Below are 23,331 nucleotides of genomic sequence, written 5' to 3' on the forward strand. Positions count from 1 at the left end.
GATGAGTGTGGTGCAGTGTAAAGTTTTTATCAGTAGCGTGCCTTTCAGCTGGCCATATTACTTATGTGTAGTGAAGCTATTATGATGCATTTTCCCACCATAGACAGGAGGTCGAATTTTCAAAAGCACCCAAGTGACATAGGGGCTAGATCCACAAAGGGAGTCAGCCCTGACACTGCCGAGCTGCTTGGCACCCTAGCTCACGCCTATGCCCCAGCAGCATTCTTGAAATATGCATTCCACCCCCTATTTCACCTGCAGGGTCCAATCTGGTAGCCATGGGTTTCAATGAGAGTTAGGTGCCTAACTATCTTTGGAGATTTGGACCTTAGATGTAGGCTCCTAAGTCATTTAAGCACTTTTGAAAATTTTACCCAAAGTATCTGTTTCAGCCATCTGTAAAATGGGCATAATAATTTACATCACAGGAACATTGAGAGGCTTCATTAGAGTAGGGAAAATGCTCTGACACTCTTATAAAAGACATTATAGAAGTATAATGTAGCAGCATTAAAACAATAATGTATAAACACAATGTAGCTATAACTAATAAAATACATTATACTTTTCTTTGCTCCTCTGATGCTTTCTTGGTTTTCATCTGTACTGTAGGAAATAAAAAGAGAAATACCGTAAAAATCATGGGTATATAAAAGTTAATGGGCCAGATCTTAAAGTTTTTATTCAGTTCTATTTACTAAATTCATTCAAGGATAATTTTGTCTGAGCAGAGACTTGAGGGTTTGTCCAATAAAAATACCTCTAGCTGCCACAGAGGCACCAGGAGGTGTGCTCAGTTAACAATAAAATTGAAAAATTAAAGTGAAGTTGAAGAGAAGAAACTAAAAATATAATTTTCACTAATCTTTATCTAAGATATCTGTCATTTCCAATTCCAACACTGGAGCTCTGCTATTAGTTCATACAGTCACCATGTTCAGTCAGTTACAATAAGAAAGACTCATTAGAAGGTAACTGAAGCTGCAGCATAATTAGTGTTGACATACATTTTTAAGGGTACAGTAAAACATACTATTCCAGCTGGTATTTTTAATTGATAAGAAAAAGAAATTATTAGCCAATTTATTGATGATGGAATGAAAAAAATATCTCTAGTGAGTAGTAATCCCTTTAGTCTATGACTTCAGACAGTATATCACACTGTTAGCCACTGTTCTGAGTTGTTATGCAATATTTTTGAACTATATAAATTTAAGTCTTAAAAACCAATACATTCATTTCAATATACAAAGCCCAGTCCTCAGTGTAAAGCGTAACACTAATTTTCAATAAAATAGAACTTCATTTTCTATAGCATCCTTTATACTAAACGCTTTGTGGCTCCCACAATTGCAAAGTTTGAAATAATGAAAGTGGAGTAAGAGAGGAATTAGAAACATTTTTCAGATGAGATTTGAAAATGGCTAGTGAGCAGGTGAAGTAGAGAGATGAAGAAAAGCTGTTTCAGATTTCAGGAGCTGCCAAGGTGGCTCTTGCACTAACAGTGACAAGATTATGTGACTGGGCAGACGATTTGGCAATACTAAGGAACATCAGAATTTTTAAATTAAAAGCTAGTAAATTGGAATTTAATTGTAGCTATGATTTTATTTTAAATCTGAATTTTATTAATTTTACGTTTTTTTAGTAAACAGAACATACATTGTCTTTTTATTATGTCCCTGATATCCTTTCATAGAATATTCGTGGAACCTGAGACCATTAGGATTAGTGTTGCATAACACGCTGTAAGAATACAACTACCTCTGTGTGACCTTTAGATGCTGAAGCCTATAATTCTTCCTGGTATTCTGATTTCTATAGTAACAGTAAGGAGGATAAATGCAGCTAAATACGCTGCATATTTAAGAGCGCCAGATATGTTTTGACTATGCATGTTTGGGAGGAAAAAAGATGATTCCTTAGATTTTCAATGTCTATCAAAGTGTTTCAACAATTACTATTCCATTCAGCATTTCGCATGGGGTTGAATATAACCCCGACAGTACTGATGCTAGTCTAGATTTCAAGCTATTAATCCAATAGTGACTAATTTTAGGACAATTTTGTAATCTTTTAAATCTAACAGTCATTAAGTCCCTTTTTCTTTCTTTATTATCTAGACACTTGTTGCTATCAGTTTGATAATATTTGCTAATAAAAGGCTAAACCTGTGATCACTGATCTGTTAGAGGGTCAGCAAGCATGTTTCTGTCTGTAATTTATCTCCTTGCATATATCTCCTGTCAAGAGAGGACTTGAGCTCATGAAATCTGAACCATCAGTGCAGTGAGAAGTGGGTGTGGACATGCACAGCTTTATCAGTGACGTTTGTATACATGTTAATTCTTTACTTTCCTTAAAGATCAGTTCAGGCCACTTTCTGAGATAAGCATATCAAAGCATTTAGTTTCGTATACAGTACAAAAACCAGTGTCATTCTAATGGAGTACACAGAAAGGAAACCTGCAGATTTATATCTGATTCTGCTATAAAAATGCAACAAGCAGTGGTTGCTCTGTAGGTTTTATTTCACTGGATGGTCTTTGAGAATAGTTATTGGTCAAGCAAAGCAAGGCCCTGTGCTCAACTAGATGGCATTTCTGTGTCTGTCTTTCTGTTTGTCTGTAAATGCAGTAACCTTTGAATGCCACAGCTGATTGATTCCAAATTTCACGGAATGTTCTAGACATCAATGGGCTAAACCCTACTGATTTTGGGGGAAACTGGAAAAACCAGAAGGGGAAAATGGGGGCACACATGGAGCCCTTGGCCTCTGGTTAGCAGAGCCAGCAGCTTCAGTGAGGTCTGTAATTGCCTATAGATCAGGGGTTGGCAACCTTTCAGCAGTGGTGTGCCGAATCTTCGTTTATACACTCTAATTTAAGGCTTCACGTGCCGGTAATACATTTTAACGCTTTTTAGAAGGTCTCTCTATAAGTCTATAATATATAACCAAACTACTGTTATATGTAAAGGGTGGCCTGCTGGGGCTCCAGGCCCGAAAGCAGGGTGAGCAAGGGCTGGAAAACAAGATTGGCAGCTGAGGTGAGTGGAGTAGGTGGCTGGTAGGTCTGGGCAGGGCTGGAGGCCTGGACTCTGTCTGCAAGAGAGCCTCCAACTGGAAGCCAGGTGAGTGGAGCTGCGCGGTAGAGACCCCGGCTGGCGAGGGGCCAGCAGCCAGAACCCCAGAGCAGTGACTGGCTCGGCCTGCCGCCACTCTGGGGTTTCTGCCCCCAGCTCCTGCCAGCTGAGGTCTCAGCCCACTGCCAGCCTGGGGTTCCTTCCCCCCAGGCTGGCAGCGGGTGCTGAGTTGGACCCGCGGGGACCCCGGCTGGCAGGAGCCGGCAGCGGGAACTCCAGAGCGGGGCAGGCTGAGCGGCTCAGCCCGCCGCAGCTCTGGGGTTTTCACTGGCGGCTCCTGCCAGCCGGGGTCTCAGCCCGCTGCCAGCCTGGGGTCCCTTCCCCCCCAGGCCAGCAGCAGGTGCTGAGTTGGACCCGCGGGGACCCCGGCTGGCAGGAGCCGGCAGCAGGAACTCCAGAGCGGGGCGGGCTGAGCGGCTCAGCCCGACCCCCGCTCTGGGGTTTCGGCTGCAGGCTCCTGCCAGCTGGGATCTCAGCCCGCTGCTAGCCTGGGGGAAGGAACCCCAGGCCAGCAACCGGTGCTGAGTTGGACCCGCGGCGCGACCCCAGCTGGCAGGAGCTGGCAGCAGGAACTCCAGAGCGGGGCGGGCCGAGCAGCTCAGCCCACCGCGGCTCTAGGGTTTTCACCAGCGGCTCCTGCCAGCCGGGGTCTCGGCCCGCTGCCAGCCTGGGGTTCCTTCCCCCCAGACCAGCAGCAGGTGCTGAGTTGTACCCGCAGCGGGTCCCGCAGGAGCCGGCAGCTGGCAGCGGTAACTCCAGAGTGGCGGCGGGGCTGAGCGGTTCAGCCCATGCCGCGTGCCAGGAAAAATCGGCTCACGTGCCAACTTTGGCACTCGTGCCGTAGGTTACCGACCCCTGCTATAGATCAAAGAACCGGGTAATCTGAAGAAGTGAGGTTCCTACCCACGAAAGCTTATGCTCCCAATACTTCTGTTAGTCTTAAAGGTGCCACAGGACCCTCTGTTGCTTTTTACAGATTCAGACTAACATGGCTACCCCTCTGATACTTGAGAACCGGTAATGGCAGCCACAAGCACTTTCCAGCATAACAGTATCCCCCAGATCATCTTTGTCCATTTATCCAATAGAGTTTAAAATGTTGATACCTTGAATGACTTCTCTCCTAGGCAGAAAGAAAAGAAATAGGAATGGTGGGGGAAGAGGAGTGCGCACAGAGCCCCTGGCACGGCCTGAGTGAGGATTGAGGGACTGCCATGGGGAGAGGAGAAAAGCAAGACACTCCTTAAGGAGGCCCAACGGTCTTCCTTCCACTGCCTGCCCAGACAAAACCTCCCCATCTTTGAGGTTGTTTGGAGTAAGGGGGAGAAAATGTTTTCTTCGCTACTGAACAGGAGAGTGTAGCGAGTACTTTTGCCACTTTGGGAGACAGCGTGTAGTTGTGTGATGGACATGTAAATGGATACCAAAATGCTGTTTTACTGACAATATACCCTAGGGGAGCCAGTATGCATTGTGATGTCCAGGTGTACATTTCTATTATTATTGAATGTAGCACTGCAAGAGTAAAAGTTTCGATAAGAAGAAAATATTTGTGTGGTTTTTATTTTTAATGTGGAACCTTTACCATAGTAGAACATAAACTGTGAAGGGAAGATTAGTGCTTTCATGTCTTCTACCTCGATTCCCATTAACTGCATACCTAATTGTTGCTTATGTCAGACATTTGATTTTATTAGTCATTTGTATGCTTTTATTATCACAAATGTTTAGGTTTAAATAATTGGATGATTTTAATTATTTTAATGTGAATCCTAATGTGAGTTTTATAGATTTAATATGCTTTAAAAATGGAAAGTGATATGATGTTACATATAAATTGATGTGATCCTTAGCAATTCTTAGCACTGTAGAACAAATATCTTTACCTTCTCCAGGGAGAAACTTAATGTATTATTAATGTAATGGTATAACAGTACTACAGTGAGGACAGATTCATTTAAAATCAGGGGAATGTATTTTTCTTCCTATAGTCCAAGGGCTGATTGTGGCTTAAAGTCAGCATGGGCATGAAGGGGCTATGCTGCAACAAACCCCAGGAATTTTAGCTGGCTGTTCCAGATTTCCTGGGAGAGCATCTTCCATATGGAGCTCCACTATTTTGGAAGAGGGTACAGCATGCATTTCCACTCACAGCTGGCCAGCAAGGGTGGTCTCTTTTGGGGAGACTGGCGCTGCTGTCAATGCTAGCCATGTGTAAAGTCTGTACACCCGAGTCCCACTGTGTCTGGCCGTTCCACTAGCATCAGCCATAGCTGACAGTGGGCTGTGCCTCCCCTCCTTTTCAAGCCTGAACATGAATGGTTTATTGTAATAATCATTATTTTAAAATACTTCTCTTCATTTTGCCCAAGCAATGTCCATTTCCATTAAAATGGCAGCAGAAAAGGCAACTGGCAGTCAGTAGCTAGAATTAACATGAAATCTAACTTTTCAGCAGCTGCCTGCTACTCAGTTTTTATTTGCATAGAAACAGACATTTGATTGGTGAACGCAATCCTGTGCACAAGTGGTTTAGAATAGTATCTAGTTCAAAAATTTTACCTTCTTTTGAGTGAAGGAAGAGGTTGCTGATCTTATGTCTATTTCCTTGAAAAGTAGAGGAGGAACAGCAGCCAGCAGTTAATTTGTTAATTTCTGTTACAGGGTTAGGAACTGAAATTCTTGTTTTCCAAAGAACTATAGGCTGCTGCCAGTTCCTCTGTTGATAGGCATGTGGTTTCAGGGAGGGCACTTAGCTGAGACCTTAAGGTAGCTGTGATTCACTTAATGTCTGTTCCTGGGACTGCATTCTCCAGGTTTGTCAGAAGGGCTTTCTGAGGAGACAACCCTTATTTTTAGAATTCACTCACTTAACTTCAGGTACAATGCAAAGCCTATTTATTTAGCTTAGACGGCTTGTTGTTGTTTACTTTATTCGCACAATTTGGGTATACATTTATTCCTGGTAATAACAGTGTAATGGGCTAGATTTTTAAAAGCACACGTGCATTTTTTTGTGCTCAGGCACACCTAAAACTGGCTCTGCACTTTTCCTGCACACTTTGGAAAATCAGGCCTTGTATTTAATAAGACATTTGTGGGCTGCTGGTGCAATTTATGTTTAAAATTTTTGTAAATAGTACCTTGTTATCATTATAAGCACTGCATAGATTACCAAAGTTGTTATTTTATCATACAAGGAGAAAAGCATATATTATACCAATATGTTGCTTATACATGTATAGAAACAGGGTGTTTTGTAGATAAATAAGATATTGTCCCTGACCCAAAATGTTTGCGGTTAAATTTAGTTATAACACTACCAGAGATAGCAGCATACAGTGTGTAGGGGGAGGTGGGAGGACACAGCTTACACTAATAAGTTCATGTATTTACTTAGGTTTGTACATACACATGTTGTTGGTTCCTTTGCTTGTGTTAAATATTTCCTTTCTTTATAAACAAAAGTTGTCATTGGTGACAGCTTCTTCAGAATATTTACATTTTAGTGGCCAAACCAATAATTTTACAATAAAGGGACTGGGGTGGAAAAGGAAAATAAAGTAATAGATACCTGCTTGCATCAGCATCACTTGTAAGAAAAAAGATACTGGAACTCTTTCATGCAAGAGAATGAAACACATATGTACGGATTTTAAAGCTGCAATTTTAATAACTTTTAACTTTAAGGTGGGGGGAGGGGATGGAGGGACTAACTCCTATAAAATACCAGGTAGCTTCTTGGACCCAAGACAATGTAAAATGGCATCCATGCTGAATAACCTATATTCAAGGTTGGGCCTCGCAGCCCAACCCCTAGCATTGAACCCACCTCTGAATTCTCTCATTTGACTGTCTCTTCAGTTCATAGAATCATAGAATATCAGGGTTGAAAGGGACCTCAGGAGGTCATCTAGTCCAACCCCCTGCTCGAAGCAGGACCTATCCCCAACTAAATCATCCCTGCCAGGGCTTTGTCAAACCTGACCTTAAAAACCTCTAAGGAAGGAGATTCCACCATGTCTCTAGTGTTTCCAGTGCTTCACCACCCTCCTAGTGAAAAAGTTTTTCCTAATATCCAACCTAAACCTCCCCCACTGCAACTTGAGACCATTGCTCCTTGTTCTGTCATCTGCTACCACTGAGAACACTCTAGATCCATCCTCTTTGGAACCTCCTTTCAGGTAGTTGAAAGCAGCTATCAAATCCCCCCTCATTCTTCTCTTCTGCAGACTAAATAATCCCAGTTCCCTCAGCCTCTCCTCAGAAGTCATGTGCTCCAGCCCCCTAGTCATTTTTGTTGCCCTCTGCTGGACTCTTTTCAATTTTTCCATATCCTTCTTGTAGTGTGGGGCCCAAAACTGGACACAGTACTCCAGATGAGGCCTCACGAATGCTGAATAGAGGGGAATGATCACATCCCTCCATCTGCTGGCAATGCTCGTACTTATACAGCCCAAAATGCCATTAGCCTTCTTGGCAACAAGGGCACACTGTTGACTCATATCTAGCTTCTCGTCCACTGTCATCCCTAGGTCCTTTTCTGCAGAACTGCTGCCTAGCCACTTGGTCCCTAGTCTGTAGCAGTGCATGGGATTTTTCCGTCCTAAGTGCAGGACTCTGCACTTGTCCTTGTTGAACCTCATCAGATTTCTTTTGGCCCAATCCTCTAATTTGTCTAGGTCCCTCTGTATCCTATCCCTACCCTCCAGTGTATCTACCACTCCTTCCAGTTTACTGTCATCTGTAATCCACACCATCCTCCAGATCATCAATGAAGATATTGAACAAAACTGGCCCCAGGACCAACCCTTGGGGCACTCCGCTTGATACCATCTGCCAACTAGATATGGAGCCATTGATCACTACCCGTTGAACCCGATGATCTAGCCAGCTTTCTATCCACCATATAGTCCATTCATACAGCCCATACTTCTTTAACTTGCTGGCAAGAATACTGTGGGAGACCGTATCAAAAGCTTTGCTAAAGTCAAGGAATAACATGTCCACTGCTTTCCCCTCATCCACAGAGCCAGTTATCTCGTCATAGAAGGCAATTGGGTTAGTCACTACTGCATGGTCCGGGTCAGAAACTTTAGTGTCCTCAGCTCTCCTGCTGTTCTGAAAAACAGTATTAATTCAGCTGTAAATAGTTCATAGCTTTATTCTGCTATCAGCTCTCGAACTTCCCTCCGCCTACAGGGGTAGAAGCTCACTCCACTAGAGCTCTTGCAACAATCATATTGCCTCTTCAGGACATACCCCTCCTAGATATCTGTAAAGTGGCCATGTGGTCTTCCATCCATACATTTGCAAGGCATTATGCCCTGGTGCAGGATTTGGTTGCCAATGCCTCTTTCGGGATAGCGGTTCTCTGCTCAACCCTTCCATCCTCATCCTCATCCCTTCCCCCTATTTAAGTGCTGCTTGTCAATCACTCACAGTGGAATACAGCAGGGACCGTCACTCGAAGAAGAAGAGGAGGTTACTTACCTGTAACTGGAGGTTCTTTGAGTTGTGTGGTTCCTATCTGTATTCCACTTCCCACCCTCTTTCCCCGCTGGTTCAGATCTTATCTTACGAGAAGGAATTGAAGAGGCCATCAGTCCACCGTGTCCTTTGTCACTTTGGTCGGAGGCACAAGGTGAGCCAGGGTGCATGCCTGGACCAACAGACACTACTTTCAAATTCTCTGACTCTGGGTGCCTGATGTGCATGGATAACCCACAGTGGAATTCCAAATGTTGACCAAATACTTTTTTTCAATACTTTTAGAGTAAAGGGTCTGCCTTTGTTGTTTGGTTTCTGCTATGGATAGAAATTCCATACTTGAATAATAAGAATGTAGCAGTAGGAATGTACTATTGTCCTCCTGACTAGGATGCTGGTGGTGATTGTGAAATGCTCTGGGAGATTAGAGAAGCTATAACAGTAGAAAACTCAATAATGGGGATTTCAACTATCCCCATATTGATTGGGTGCATCAGGACAGGATGCAGAGATAAAGTTTCTAGAAACCATAAATGACTGCTTCTTGGAGCAGGTGGAACCTTCAAGAGAAGGAATTCTTGATTTAGTCCTAAGTGGAGCACAGGATCTGGTCCAAGAGGTGAATATAGCTGAATCTCTTGGTTATAGTGATCATAATGTAATTAAATTTAACATCCTTGTGGGGGCTGAGGGGAAAGTACCAAAGAAGCCCACCACAGTAGCATTTAACTTCAGAAAGGAGAACTACACAAAATTACTGCTGGGGGAATTCCGCACCAAAGGATTAAAAATTCTACGCAAAGTATTTTAAAATTCTGCGTATTTTATTTGTCAAAATAACATAATATAATCACGCCAGTTTCAATTATTTTGGTAATGTATTTCAAAATACCCACCAGCAAGTATGTCTGTAACAATACAGACAACAAAAAAGATTCAGGAAATGTTTTGACAAATAGATTCTTTACTAGGCATATTAATACAGAACTCTGAGTAATAATTCATTTAAACTACAATACAAAATGTATTTTACACACTCCTCAGAAGCAGTGCAAAGGCTGGGAAGAGTCAGGGGTACGGAGGAGCTGAGGAAGAGGGAAGTAATTGCTGGGAAGGAGCCTAGGAGTGAACCTGGAGGGGTTTTGGGTATGGGTGGGAGAAGTATGGAACAGGATGTTTTTGCAGGGTGAGGGATTGTCCTGGTTGATCACTAGCTTCTCCCATTCAATCAGGCACATCTGTCCCTGTCCACATGTGGCCCTGCAATCCCACTCCCATTCAGCCGCTTGCTCAGTGTTGTCACCCCACTAACTCCTATGCTCCCATGACTAGAACTTCTGAACCCCAGTCTGCGTGACCCCCAGCAGCCCTGTGTGCCCTGCTCTGTTCATCACCCCCATATCCTTTGCCTCCTCACCTGGCCCCATGGGCAGGGATCTGTGAGGAAGGCAGCTTCTGCCTCCTCCTTCTCCACGACTGGCTGCTCCAGCCCTACTGCCAACTGTCCTCTCTTCTGATAGGTGAAAGGTATAAATGCAGTGTAACCACTCTCATGGCTTCCCTTTCCTCCCTGTCAGAATCAATTATTCTACGGGGGGGCATCTGTGGGGGACATTAATTCTGCGTTTGAACAATGACACAGAATTCCCCCAGGAGTAAAAAATGAGGAAGCTAGTTAAACAGAAATTAAAAGATGCAGTCACAAAAATGAAAGCCTGCAATCTGCATGGAAACTTTTAAAAACACCATAATAGAGGCTCACATTAAATGAATGCTGCAAATTAAAAACATAGTAAAAGGACCAAAAAAGTGCCATCATGGCTAAAAGATGAAGTAAAAGAAGCAATTAGCAACAAAAAGGCATCCTTTAAAAACTGTACCCAGTACCTTTCCCAGATCTGAAGAATTGCTCTGTGTTGCTCGAAAGCTTGTCTCTCTCACCAACAGAAATTGGTCCAATAAAATATATTAGCTTACCCACATTGTTTCTCTATTTGGCAACTAGTTTTTTGTGCAACGTAATCCTCAGCTCATCCATGTTAAAACATCTGCAAGTAATTCCTGGAAGTAAATTAAAGAAGTCTGTATTTGTGCATAGTGTGGATAGGAGACTAGATAAATAATAACAATAATGAATAATTGAGATTGCAATTAGTAAATGCCTCTGCTTTAAGCAAACATACATCAATAAAAGAAAAACACCAATGACAGAACCAGAAAGAATAAGTAAAAAAAAAACACAACCCCAAAACAAAAAACAACTGTAACAATCTGTATGCTTAGAATCAGATAATTTTTATGCTAATAAAGGTACAAACTGTTTCAATATGCTCTTTGGTGTTGACCAGGCCAAAAAGGCAAATGTCTGATAGACACATGGGGTGGATTTAAATGAGTATTAATTACACTTTGGTGAGGGGCACTACACTGCCCTTTTCCTGCCTTCAAATACTAAGCATTTAATTGGTTCCTATGCAGATCACAAACCAAACAATAACTCAGAAGAGAGTCTACCCGAGACTCAGTTCTGTGGTACCACCCTCACCACTCCAAGGACACACCAGGGGGATGGAGTGTCAGAGGCTGGGAGTGGGGACCTCAGTCTGTAAAGGCTCCTTCCCCCCCATGATCCAGCTGTGAAATTGCTGGTGTCATTTACCTCTGGGATCTGGCCCTTTTAGCCTTTACCTGCACTGGACACTGGTGGCAAGTTGCATTATATGAACCTTGAATCCTATTGTTTTTAATCCAGTTGTGGCTCCAGGAGGTTGGAAAGAAGGTGAAAAAACCCACCGGACCATATTCCAATTTGGCCCAATGGGAAAAAACAGATGATTGGTCAGACCCACAGCATCATAAGCCTCACAGCTTCTAATCTTCAACTAAGGGAAGGGAGGGTGGGGCAGCTAACTGGAGAGTAAAGGTACATCTACGCTACAAAGACAAACCCATTACACCAAGTCTCAGAGCCCAAGTCAATTGACTCAGGCTTGCAGGACTTGTGCTGCGAAGCTAAAAATAGCAGTGTAGACATCTGGGCTGGAGCCTAGGCTCCAAGACCGTCCCCCCGTCACCAGGTTTGAGGCTGCAGCCCAAGCAGGAGAAACATCTACACTGCTAGTTGTAGCCCTGTGAGCCCAAGTCAATTGACCCAGGCTCTGAGACTTGGTGTTGCAGTGTAGACATAGCCTAAGAGGCTTTTGAAAAGTCTGGTCAACTTTAAATAGGTAATGGGGGGCACCTGGAATCCAATCAGCTGGCCCTTTCCCCTCTTACCGAGCCAGTGACTAAACGGAGAACCAAAGGGAGATAAGGAATACAGGGGAGTACCCCCACCCTCCATTCCTGGCACTCATGGACTTCTTTGGACTTCTTTCATTTCCTGCTGTCCAGTCAAAAGGTCCTCCCCTGTTAAAGGAGGTGAGAGGTAGAGGAATAAGAAACCAGAGACAGCATTGAGCACAAGATGCTAACTTGAGTTAGCGCAGAATCTGCAGTAATGCTCACTTTTCTGTTTGCCATTTATGTTACTTTAGCTACACTGGTTTCCAGTTCATTTTGAATTGCAATTTAAGGTGTAGATTTTGAACTACAAATCCCTATGTATTTTTGGCCCTGGCTACCTTAGGGACTGCCTCACTCTTTTTGCCTTATCACCGCAATGGAGATTGATTTGGACAGAAAACAGTCCCTAGATGTGGACAGAAGGGGATGGTAGGAGATATTATTTTCCTACTAGTCCAAAAGAAACAGTTTGTTGGGCCTCAGGGCTCTGTTTACCCAGCTTTTTGCCTGATGATATGGGTTTGGGGGTGGGGGATTTAGTTCTAGACTGGATTTTCAAATTGTATTTTATTTTAGAATTAAATTATCTGTGATTTTATATTTTGCACAGGCATATTAATACAGTGAAAAATAAATAAAATGTTCCTCTAGATACACATGCAGATCTTCCATCAACTTCACGCAGAGGTTGCACCTATGTATGTGAAGGCAGAACTGGGCCCATTTTTTCCTATTCTATGCAAATTTCTGCCTTGTCCTGTGGATCTTCTGGGTGGGCAGGTGGCATAAGGACCATTTCCCCTCATTTCTCCCTTTGCCCACTGCTCTTCTGCAGATGCAGAGCTTTCTTGAGTTGATGCACAAACTGTGGCACTCCACAGCCCCAAAGAGTTATGGATTGCTCTGTGGCATCATGGAATAGAATGGGCATCCTTAAATTCCTAATTGCGTTTGGTGACTTAATAACATTAGCAGCATTTGTTAAGCATTCCTTATAAAATTACAGGAAAATGTAGGAAATATTGCCTATCAAAGGCAAACCAGAAAAGTTTTAAAGAGTGATAGCTATAGGTGCTGAGATACTTGATGTGCATCCTAGTGCAGTAGTAGTAGAACTGTCTCCAGACTCCCATGAGCCAGGTGGAATGACTCAGAGAATCAGGATTCAACCATTCCTGCAATGCTAAAAGAGGAAATGTTAGAATGTAGACCGATTATGCCATGGTTTTCAAAATGTCTATTTATTTCAGTTTAATATTCTGTACCTTGATCCTGCATATCCTTACTTGTGTGTAGAGCTTATTCGCATGAACAGTCCAATTCAAGTCATAGGGATTGCTGTATGAATAAGTTATATTAAATCAGAGTAAACATTGCAGCCTTAGATTGTAAGCTCTTTAGGGCAGTGACTCTGTCTTTTTCCATGTTTTGTACTTTCGGTACTTAATAAATAATAACAGTTGATCTAATTTGTTTTTCTAGTAAGAAAGTCTAAGAATATTCTAGTCAGTGTTCAAAGTGTTTCCTTTTGATTTTCCTGTTCCTTTTCATATCCTTAGTCCATGATGGATCAAGGCAAATTAAAAATAACATGGCATGACTACCTGTAACTAACCTAGAAGGCTTTACAAAATCTCAGGAAGAGGGTAGAAAAGAGGAGAGAATGTAGAGTACACCTAATAATGGGGAGAACATTTTCTTTGCATTCAGAAGAAGAAAAAAATTTGCTAAGGAAAGAGAGAAAACACCAGGAAGATTTAATAAGTCTTTGTTTGCATACACTATGATTCTTCTCTTTCACCAGCTAGTCTGTATGTTTGAAAAGTTATTTTGCTTGGTTAAAATAATTAGTTGAACTTAATCCAGCCCCTGTATTATGTGAATAAATATTTAGTACAGAAAAGTATTGCTGATCAATAAAAAGTGACTAGTGATCATTGAACAATTATAGGGCTCTATTATACACCCATATTATATTCTAATTTTACAAGTGAGGCAAGCAGTCCAGGTCCTCATGACTATTCACTTTCTTTTGTCTTGCAATAGCATCTTAAACACAGCAAAATTCTAATTAGTGCTGTCTTAAATTTTAATACAGGATAGTTTAGTCTGAAATTGCCTAAGAAAAGAGCTACTTGGAGATATGAAGAGAAAGTAGAATTTGTTTGTTTTAAACTATGACTACAAAATTTTTATCTCTAATATGGTCTGGTATGCTGACATATTGTTATGTAACTTCTCTTAAAATAGAAAAAAATGGTTAATAAGAGTGTTGTTTGTATAAACTTTCTCATGGGATTACAAAAAGGCATTTTCTTCTTTATAAAGGCATCATAAATATATATACTTTGTCAGCCATTGGTATTCCAATATAACAGAACTGCAACAGCTTGACTAAATACCTGAAAGTTCCTTGTTCACTTTAAAAATGGTTTCCTTTAGGCAGTTCAATGAATTATACTAAACTCTAACATAAATTATCTTCTAGTTATTTAAGTTTATCAGATTCATTTTTATTGTAGCACACATTTATCTTTGTAGCTTGACCTTTTATGTTGCCAGGAAAATAGTTAGAACAGCTTTGGAAACAGAAGTTATTTGGGGTGGACAAATGCTAAAGCTAGCAACACCGAAATCTAGAATAGCTGATGCACTATTATTTAGTCCTTTTAATACCCAGATGTCTATCCACAGCATTAAGCTGCTAACTCCTTCATGGTATATGACGGTGATTTGAAGGAGATAACATACAGTTATAATAAAAACAATAAAAAAAAATTATTTTTATAAGCCACTTGCCTCATTTCTCATTCCTTTCCTAAAACTGTCGGCTGTATTTTTACAATAGAGCACCATACAGAATGATGATGTCAAAGTCAAGATGTCTGCCTGTATGCTGAAAGAATCTCTTGACTTCCCCTCATTTTTGTGTAAAACTGACCATATACTTTCTTTCCTCTTTTTACCGTATTTCTTCTCCTCACACTACACATGCACACTTAGCCAATTCCCTGCTATACAGTGAGCAGAGTTGCGTAAGCGATTCAAAACATTACACAACGTGGGCTTAGATATTGCAGCCCATACGTCTCCTTTGGAACACTGTCATGTCAATGTTGCCTTCAGCCAGGAAAAAATTGAAAGGACACTGACAACCTGATTTTGTTTTTGTTTTTTACTTAGTGTGTTGTTACTAATATCTTCAAAACTTAAATCTCAAATTTGTTTTCAAATGATATTCTCTTTATTTCTGTAGTTTTTTCCCACTAATATAGTATTACCCCAGCTTACCTATAGTAAGCCCAGTTAACAAAAATTCCTGGTTCCGTGAAATTGACTTATGTGCCTAGATCCTGACGGGCCTCTCAGCTTAAAAGGACTCTGTTCTGGGTCCTCCAAGGCCAGAATGCGGTGATCAGGATTTGGAAAGTTCAGCTAGTTTTAAAGTGGCTGCATTCTGTGTTTTCTCATTCCTGGAGCACATAGAAGAGGTTGCCACTCACAATAAGATGGAGCACATACAGTCTCTGTAGGCCATAAATCGGTTGCTAAACAAGAACGAGCTGCAAGCTTTATTGAAGTTGGCTGTGTTTCACTGGAAGGTTGCACTTTGACTTCCCTGATGCATGGGTTGCCATTCTGGATTTTGTTATGCATTTGCATTCTCACATGCTGCTGTTCTGTTTTTCCTTTGCAGGGAGAGGATGCGCCAGTCTGCAATGTTTGAACTTTGCCAGGGGATGCACCAGATCAGCCTGCAGTTTGTTCGCTTGCAGATTAGCTTTGAAGAATATACCATAATGAAAGTTTTGCTGCTGTTAAGCACAGGTAGGTTAGCTCCTATTGTTACCCGGTATACTTGCTAATTGTTAGATGGCATATTGATTTAGCACCTGTACGTCACAAAATGATACAAGACATTTAACTACAAAAGTAACAAAAGAGGAAGCAAATTTTGTCCTGGAGGTTTGCAAGAGAAGGGGGGGCGGGCCTTAGCTCAGAGGTTTGAGCACTGGCCTGCTAAACCCAGGGTTGTGAGTTCAATCCTTGAGGGGGTCATTTAGGGATCTGGGGAAAAAATCTGTCAGGGATGATACTTGGTCCTGCTGTGAAGGCAGGGGACTGGACTCAATGACCTTTCAACGTCCTTTCCAGTCCTACACTTCTATGATTCTATAAGGGATGGAAAACAAGGAACCTGAGCATCCCTGCTGCATAGCCTCAGAGCACAACTGCAGTTCCTGCTCCCCATTACAGCAGGGACTGCTCTTTCTGTTCAGGATGTCCTATATCCTGCAGGGGGTGGAAAGGAAGCAAGGCCATAGCCCTATTCCTCTATGCATGAACCAACAGACCTGGCCAAGCACACCAAGGGAGCATGCTGCTTCTCATGAAAAGGAGTAGCAGAAAACCTGCTCCCCTGCATGCTGGGGAACTGGGAGGAATTCTGACTCACTGAGTACACATTGTCCTCAACACAAGTGACTTAAAAGCATCATCAAGATCAAAATGTGCACATCCTTGACAAAATGAGTCTAGTGTTAGTATCAAGTAATTGAGTGTGTTGTATGCTATAGTATATTACACTGAAAGTGTACTAAATTGTATTCCTTTTTTCTTAAACTGGGGCTAGAGTTTCAGAGACTTTTTATAATAAAGAATTGCATCACAGGGCATGTCTACATGCCTCTGCCGTTCAGACTACAGGGGAGTGAACTGCAGTGCTTCACTATAACTCCCCAGTGTGGACACTGCAGGCACCCTAAAAGGTCCCTCGTCAGTGTGAGTGTAGCCCCGTTTGAAGAGGACTACACTGGTGCAAACTTGGGACCCTTAAATTCATGCCCGCAGTGTCCATGTGGGAAAGTTACAGAGTAGCACTTTGGTGTACACTCCAGTTCACACCACCACAGTCCAAACTGAGGCAGTGTAGACATGTCCTCAGTGTTGTTGACAACAATGTTTAATAATTCATCTTTTTTTAATCTACTTCTTGTCTTATAACAGAAACATTTAAAGAACTATAACCCCATTACAAATGTCTATAAAACAAACATTAACACAGCATGAACATTTTCTGTATTTCCTTCCCCATCAGTGCGGATTCCCATCTGTTTTGCAAACAGAAACTTTCTTCTGTGTAATCAGCCTCCTTTTTTTGTCTGATTCATTCAGTCACATCAAAAAAGGATTGTTTATGTTATCATATCTTTCTTCGGTGCTCTGTGATATCAAGATACTGCACTGTGACTTCACTGAATTAATCAGGCAGGAATTTCCTCATCACAAGGGGAGTCCCCATGTGGCACAGAGCTGGTGGAAGGGGAATAAAGGGAGAAAATGAGGTATGGTCAGAGCACCACTGCACTTCAGCTCTTCCTGGTTTCTACTACTGTTGGCAGCTGAGAGCAAGCCTAGGGCTGCTCTGACCTGGGTCAGAGGCCACTTTGGGTTTGTCTACATTGCAGCTAGGAGTGAGCCTCCTGACCTGGGCTTGAGCTCATGCACTAAAAATAGCAGTGTGGACATTGTGGCTTGGGCTAGAAATTGGGATCTCAAGCCCTCCCAGCCTCATAGGTGTGAGAACCCAAGCTCCAGGCCAAGATACAATGTCCATGCTGCTATTTTTAGCATGCTAGTTCAAACCCGCTAGCATAAGTCTGCCTGCCTGGGATGGGAGGCTCACTCCCAGCTGCAGTGTCAACATACCTTTTGGCTCTTAGCCAGCTCCATACTAGAACCCCTCCCAGGTCCAGTGCCAAGTGGAGCTCAGCAGCACCCGACAGTCTCTCTCCTCCCCTCAACAGGGACATAAGACAATTCTCTCCCTGGGAACAAGAAAGAAAGAACAAACCACAAGTGAGAAATATTAGTTATGCTGCTTAATGCACTGCTGGAACATGCTCAGATACTATCTGTGATTGTGAGAGTGGTATAGGAACCAATGTACGATAGAACAGAGTAGAATAAAGAAGTGGATCTCTTGTTTTTGTAATTAGCAGTGAAGGGGGAGAAACTATAGAAAAGTTATATATATAGCAATTAATATTATATATTATATATATTAATAATATATATAGCAGTTATAGCATATAGCAATTAATGTGGTAGTAGTTGTTTCAGTAAGATAGATATTTATTATTCTATCTTTTTCTTAGACTACTAACAAATGGGTTTGAGGAGTTCATTGCAAGAACCTGTTGGGTAAAATAAATTACTTGGTTCATTCTGAAATGGACAATGATGGCCTTAGAAAATCTACACAATTTTTTTGGTCAGTTTTGGGATATTCTGATTATTTACATTGTGAAACTTTAATAGGGAGGAAGAAAGTAGGATAAAAAGAAAATGAAGATTGTGATAATGCATATAGAATATTTTCTGCGATCAGCAATAATTCCAGTTTCTAATAACTTCACCTTGATACTATATTGTGATAGAAAATACCATGCTTGTTTTTATTTTTTTTTAATTGAATCATGTCACGTGTAGCGTACTATTTGCTTTGAAACTTCTATGATGACCACATCAAGGAAGTTTCACTCCATTTATATGTGGAAGAAACCACACATTAGATCTCAATTGTTTTCTTACTTTTCCCCAGCCCATGAATCTTGGATGATTGCCAGTACCCCTTCTGCATTTAATAAGTAAAATTAGAAACACTCGGCAGACCTCCAAAATTTGGTGTTTTGCTTGACTTCCTTTTTTTTTGTGATCTTATTTCTTCTTTTTATAATCTGGCTGAGATGATGGTGTAATAATTTTCCAATATAACAGTAAAATAAATAAATAATATTTGACAGAAATAGAAGTATGGCTGTAATTCATATTTTTATAATGCCATTAGAAATACAGGAGTTATATTTTCCTACTTTTAATTGGATGGAATTGTAAATATTGAGGAAATAATTAAGTCCTTGCATTTTATGCAAGTGCCATAGCATGTTGTAACTATTTTATTTATTACTGAAGGAGATTTGTATATCCATCAAAGAAAGGTGGTTGGTGTTTATTCATTCAGTATGGACTTCGCTCACAAATCTATTTAAAACAATGGTTGCTTTGTATTAGCAGTCTTTGAATGTTGTGTGCCTTCAAGTTTATTATTGCAGTAGAAAATGTGTAAAGAAATCTATTTACTGTTGGTTTGCAGATTGACACATTACCTGTTAGCTTGTCTAAACCGGAAGTTCTCATACTGTGCTCCCCAGGGCACTTGGTGGTCTTTCACAGGGTCCTTGCTGGTCACATGATTGTAGATCTCTTCTTTATTTCCCACTGCTAAATTGCTTTAATAGGCAGCTAAAAAACTATTAAATTCATTCCTAACTCTATTCCATGTAAGTAATTTTGATAGTAGCCACATGAACATTCTGTGATCACAGTGGGAGAGAAGGTGAACCGTGGGATTAAGAGGGAGGGTGTCCACAGAACAGTCTCTGTTGAGATGCCATCCACACATTTAAAAAAACCTGTTCTAGGTAATCCTCTACCATAGTTAACTATTAGAAAATAAACTCACTTCTTGCACCTGAAGTACTTAATTTTCTTGTTGCAGACCTGAGTTAATACATCTGAGATTTTACATTTGTTTCGTGATTCAACAATATCTAAACAACTTAGTGAATACTGAAACATCATGACATTGTTGAGAGTTATTAGTAACCTTTTCAAGGGCAGGTCCAGGATTCAGTTTTGGTCTGATCCTACAAACATTTACCACTGGGTGTAGTATCTATTACAGTGAATAATCTGATTGAAGTTTCTAAATAAATAATGGTACGCTCGTTACCATGACTAGTTCCATTGAAGTCAGTCAAACTGCTCAGAGAAATCAGTACTACAGTAGAACCTCAGAGACACGAACTGACCGGTCAACCACACATCTCATCTGGAACCAGAAATATGCAATCAGACAGCAGCAGAGACAAAAAAAAGCAAAAAGCAAATACAGTGCTTAAAGGTAAACTACTAAAAAAAAAATGGAAAGTTCAAAAATATTTGACAGGGTAAGAAAACTGTTTCTGTGCTTGTTTCATTTAAATTAAGACGATTAAAAGCACTGTTTTCTTCTGCATAGTAAAGTTTCAAAGCTGTATTAAGTCAAGTTCCGTTGTCAACTTTTGAAAGAACAACCATAAAGTTTTGTTCAGAGTTACCAATATTGGAGAGTTCTGAACAACTTCCATACCCCAGGTGTTCATAACTCTGAGGTTCTACTGTATGCTCAGTAGAATTTCAAAAATGGGCCCTTCACTAGTACAGATGAGAATTTTAATTGGGTGTTAAGAAGAAAGCTTTCATTGAGACTGCAGACATAAATCTTTAAGCAGAATGTGAACTTAGAAAAAATACTCTTGCTCTGCATTAGCATGATGGCTTTCTTTAAGATGTCACACACATGCTCAATAATGTCCTAACCTTCCGACATTGTTTGATTGCCTAAGAAATGTGTTATTTGATGTAGCTTTACCACACCTGGCAGTTATAATTTGAGTACAGTACAATATCAAAGCAATTGCAAGTATGTGTTGTACATTGCCCCTCCCCCCAAGTATAGTATAGCAGACAAGTGATGGTATGTAGTGTCCTCAATTCTAGAGAAAGATTCCTGCTCCCTCTGCTATCATTTTGTGCTTAGGTCAAATGAAAAAAATCATTTCAGTGGGTGGCTAGTATGTGCTGTATTTTCAAGATGCTATCCTGCCCCACTTAACCCTTCTGCGTATACTAATCCACATACACAGATCTGGAAAGGATTCTTGAATCATTTGAAAATGTTTATGATGCTCCCACACAACACAAAGACACTTCTATAACCCTTCAACCATTAACTTTATAATGTAGATAATATAAGAATGTTCAATAAAATGAATATTAATACGAAGATGTCATTTTACTGGCAGTTCCCAAGGATGGCCTCAAAAGCCAAGCTGCATTTGAAGAAATGAGGGCAAATTACATCAAAGAACTAAGGAAGATGGTAACTAAATGTCCAAGTAACTCTGGACAAAGCTGGCAACGATTCTACCAATTGACTAAGCTTCTGGACTCCATGCACGATGTAAGTATAATGTATAAAGTATAATGTAAGTATAGCTTATAGCATATAGGGTGGTATCTTTAAGAAGGATTAAAGAAAAAATCTTTCCCTTAAGGTAATCTAGTAATTTTTCATTACACTAACCAGCAGGGAAACAATAGGCAATCTGTTTTTAAAGAGTCTGTTGGAAGTTTCTGGACAAATTTAGGGGAAAATTGCACATAAAATTAGAAAATAAAAATCTTTAAGGGCCAGGTTTTGATACTTTTATTCAGGTGAATAGTACCTCAGACCACGAATAGTCATGTTGAAGTTAACAGAACTATTCGTTGAGTCAGGTGTTACCCAATATGAGTAAAAAGTACTGGAATCTGGCCCTATACCAGCAGATAAATGGTGTTAACAATTTTTTCAGAGAGCAAGATTAGCAAAATATGCAGTGTGTTGTTAAAACTTAAGGAACACCCCTGAGTCAGTTCACAATGCAAGGTGTTGGATTAGAGTTTCACGCTTTTTGTAATTTAAGAACTGGTTTGTTAATAAAATGTTTACTTCACTGTTGAACAAATATGTGACCTGTTACAACTGCTAATCTCATAACTCAATCTTTCTAAAACATTTATTAATGGTTTAGAGTCAGCTTGGGTACCTTGAAGTTTTGCTGAGCTTTCAAATCCAGCATTAATTGAATTTTAATTATTTCTATCCCTCCATTTTGTTTCAAAGGTATTTTGTGATGTAGAGGTTTACCTTGTAACCATCAGTTACCTATCAGTAAAACCTGTTTAAACTGTATAGCAAAAGAAAGCAAACACCCTCACTCTATCATGATATGGCACAAAAATAATTTTGCTGTGAGTTGCATGTTGAATGTTGGGCCCTAATTGTAGAAGCTGCATATAAATGTCTCTCTTTTGTACTTGTCTTAGTTTTCATTTTTGTGGACGTACTGCAGTGCAGTTTAGGTCAAATCCGTAAGAGAGCCTGAGGTCTGTTTACAGAATGTACATATGGAATTATTTTTTAAATATTATTCTGTTCATTAAATCATTTACAATCTCAGTGGGCGGAGAAGGATATTATTAGTACTGCAGTAATAGCTCATTCTTTAGAGATCAGTTTTGTTCATTGTGCCAGTGAAGGATGTTTTATTGTTTGGTTTGAAGGAATGGGCTGGGTGATGAGAGAAAGTCATTTGCAAGTTGCTCACATATGAATCTCCACAGCAGTTCATACATTCCTCCCAGACCCCTGTTTTTGTAATATTTTTCATACATTTCATTGAAAGTTACATAATTGTCTTCTGAAATATAGAGTTTGTGTTTTATTTGGTAATTCTTTTGTACTTTTTTTAATAAGGAGAATTGTGTGGATGGGAAGTAATAGCTGACCAGAATTCTACAGTTATTTAAAATAATACAATATTCTACAGTAATCACCCAAAACACTGCATTAGTATTGTGCCCTATAATGTTTTGATCAAATCACTTCAGAATGCTGTGGTATTCTACTTAATTTTTAGTAAGGATCAGAATGGATGATGCCATTTTTATTATATTACATTTTATTTTAGTATAAGCAAGCTAATAAGAGATTTTTAAAGAAGGTCCTGCTGTCAGTATTCTCTTTAAAACAGCCAGCTGTCTGCCCAACACTGCTATTTTTTGTAACTTACCAGACAAGCACTTGTTTATTTTTCTCCTTACAGTTTACTTTTTACTTGAATTGGCTTAGATTGTTCCCAAGGATGTGTGTTAATCCAAAAGAAGACTAATCTCAATATCAAAATTGGCCAAATGATACATTAATTTAGACAAAGCACATCAGAATAATTTTACAGTAATGTTGACAAGAGATGAGAATTGCTCTTTTCCCCTGTGGAGTGGAATTTCTCAGCTCTGATCATGGAAATGCAGATGCAATTCCTCCCCCCACCCCCCGCGCAGAATTCTCAGTACAGGTCAATACTTTTCAACTGTCACCAGTATAATTTTAACTTTCATTCCATGTAATTTTAAAGGATCAGAATATACTTGGTCCTGTGACTGCTCTAACCACAGCTGAAATCCCATGTTTGTATTCCTGCTGCAAATACAGCATTGGCATTTGCAGCACAAGCCTGAAGGGACCTCTCTAGAATTCATGCTTATTCAGTCCTGCTGCTGCCTCCAGCTTTTTCATTAGAGCAAGGCAGCATGTCATCATTTGTGGAGTTTACTTTACCTGGGTGTAGTGCCACACAATCATATAGTCTCTTTATATCTTAAGACTTGCTTTTTTTAACCTCGTTCTTAAATATCCTTTATTTAAGGACTATATAAAATAAGAAATTTGAATACTGAATGATACTGTATTTGGCTTAAATA

The 23,331-nt window shown here is 40.4% G+C and overlaps 1 protein-coding gene across 4 annotated transcripts in view; it reads left to right on the forward strand.

Moving 5' to 3' along the window:
• The window catches only part of NR3C2 (nuclear receptor subfamily 3 group C member 2), a 271,622-nt gene that overhangs the window by 237,530 nt on the left and 10,761 nt on the right, over positions 1-23,331 (forward strand). For all 4 annotated transcript variants that reach the window (XM_054029218.1, XM_054029219.1, XM_054029216.1 and 1 more), the window contains exons 7-8: positions 15,617-15,747; positions 20,829-20,986. In XM_054029218.1, the coding sequence (XP_053885193.1) occupies positions 15,617-15,747; positions 20,829-20,986 (289 nt within the window). The remainder of the gene's footprint in view (positions 1-15,616; positions 15,748-20,828; positions 20,987-23,331) is intronic.

This window comes from Malaclemys terrapin, chromosome 5 (genome assembly GCF_027887155.1).
Source record: "Malaclemys terrapin pileata isolate rMalTer1 chromosome 5, rMalTer1.hap1, whole genome shotgun sequence".
Taxonomy (NCBI): Eukaryota; Metazoa; Chordata; order Testudines; family Emydidae; genus Malaclemys; species Malaclemys terrapin.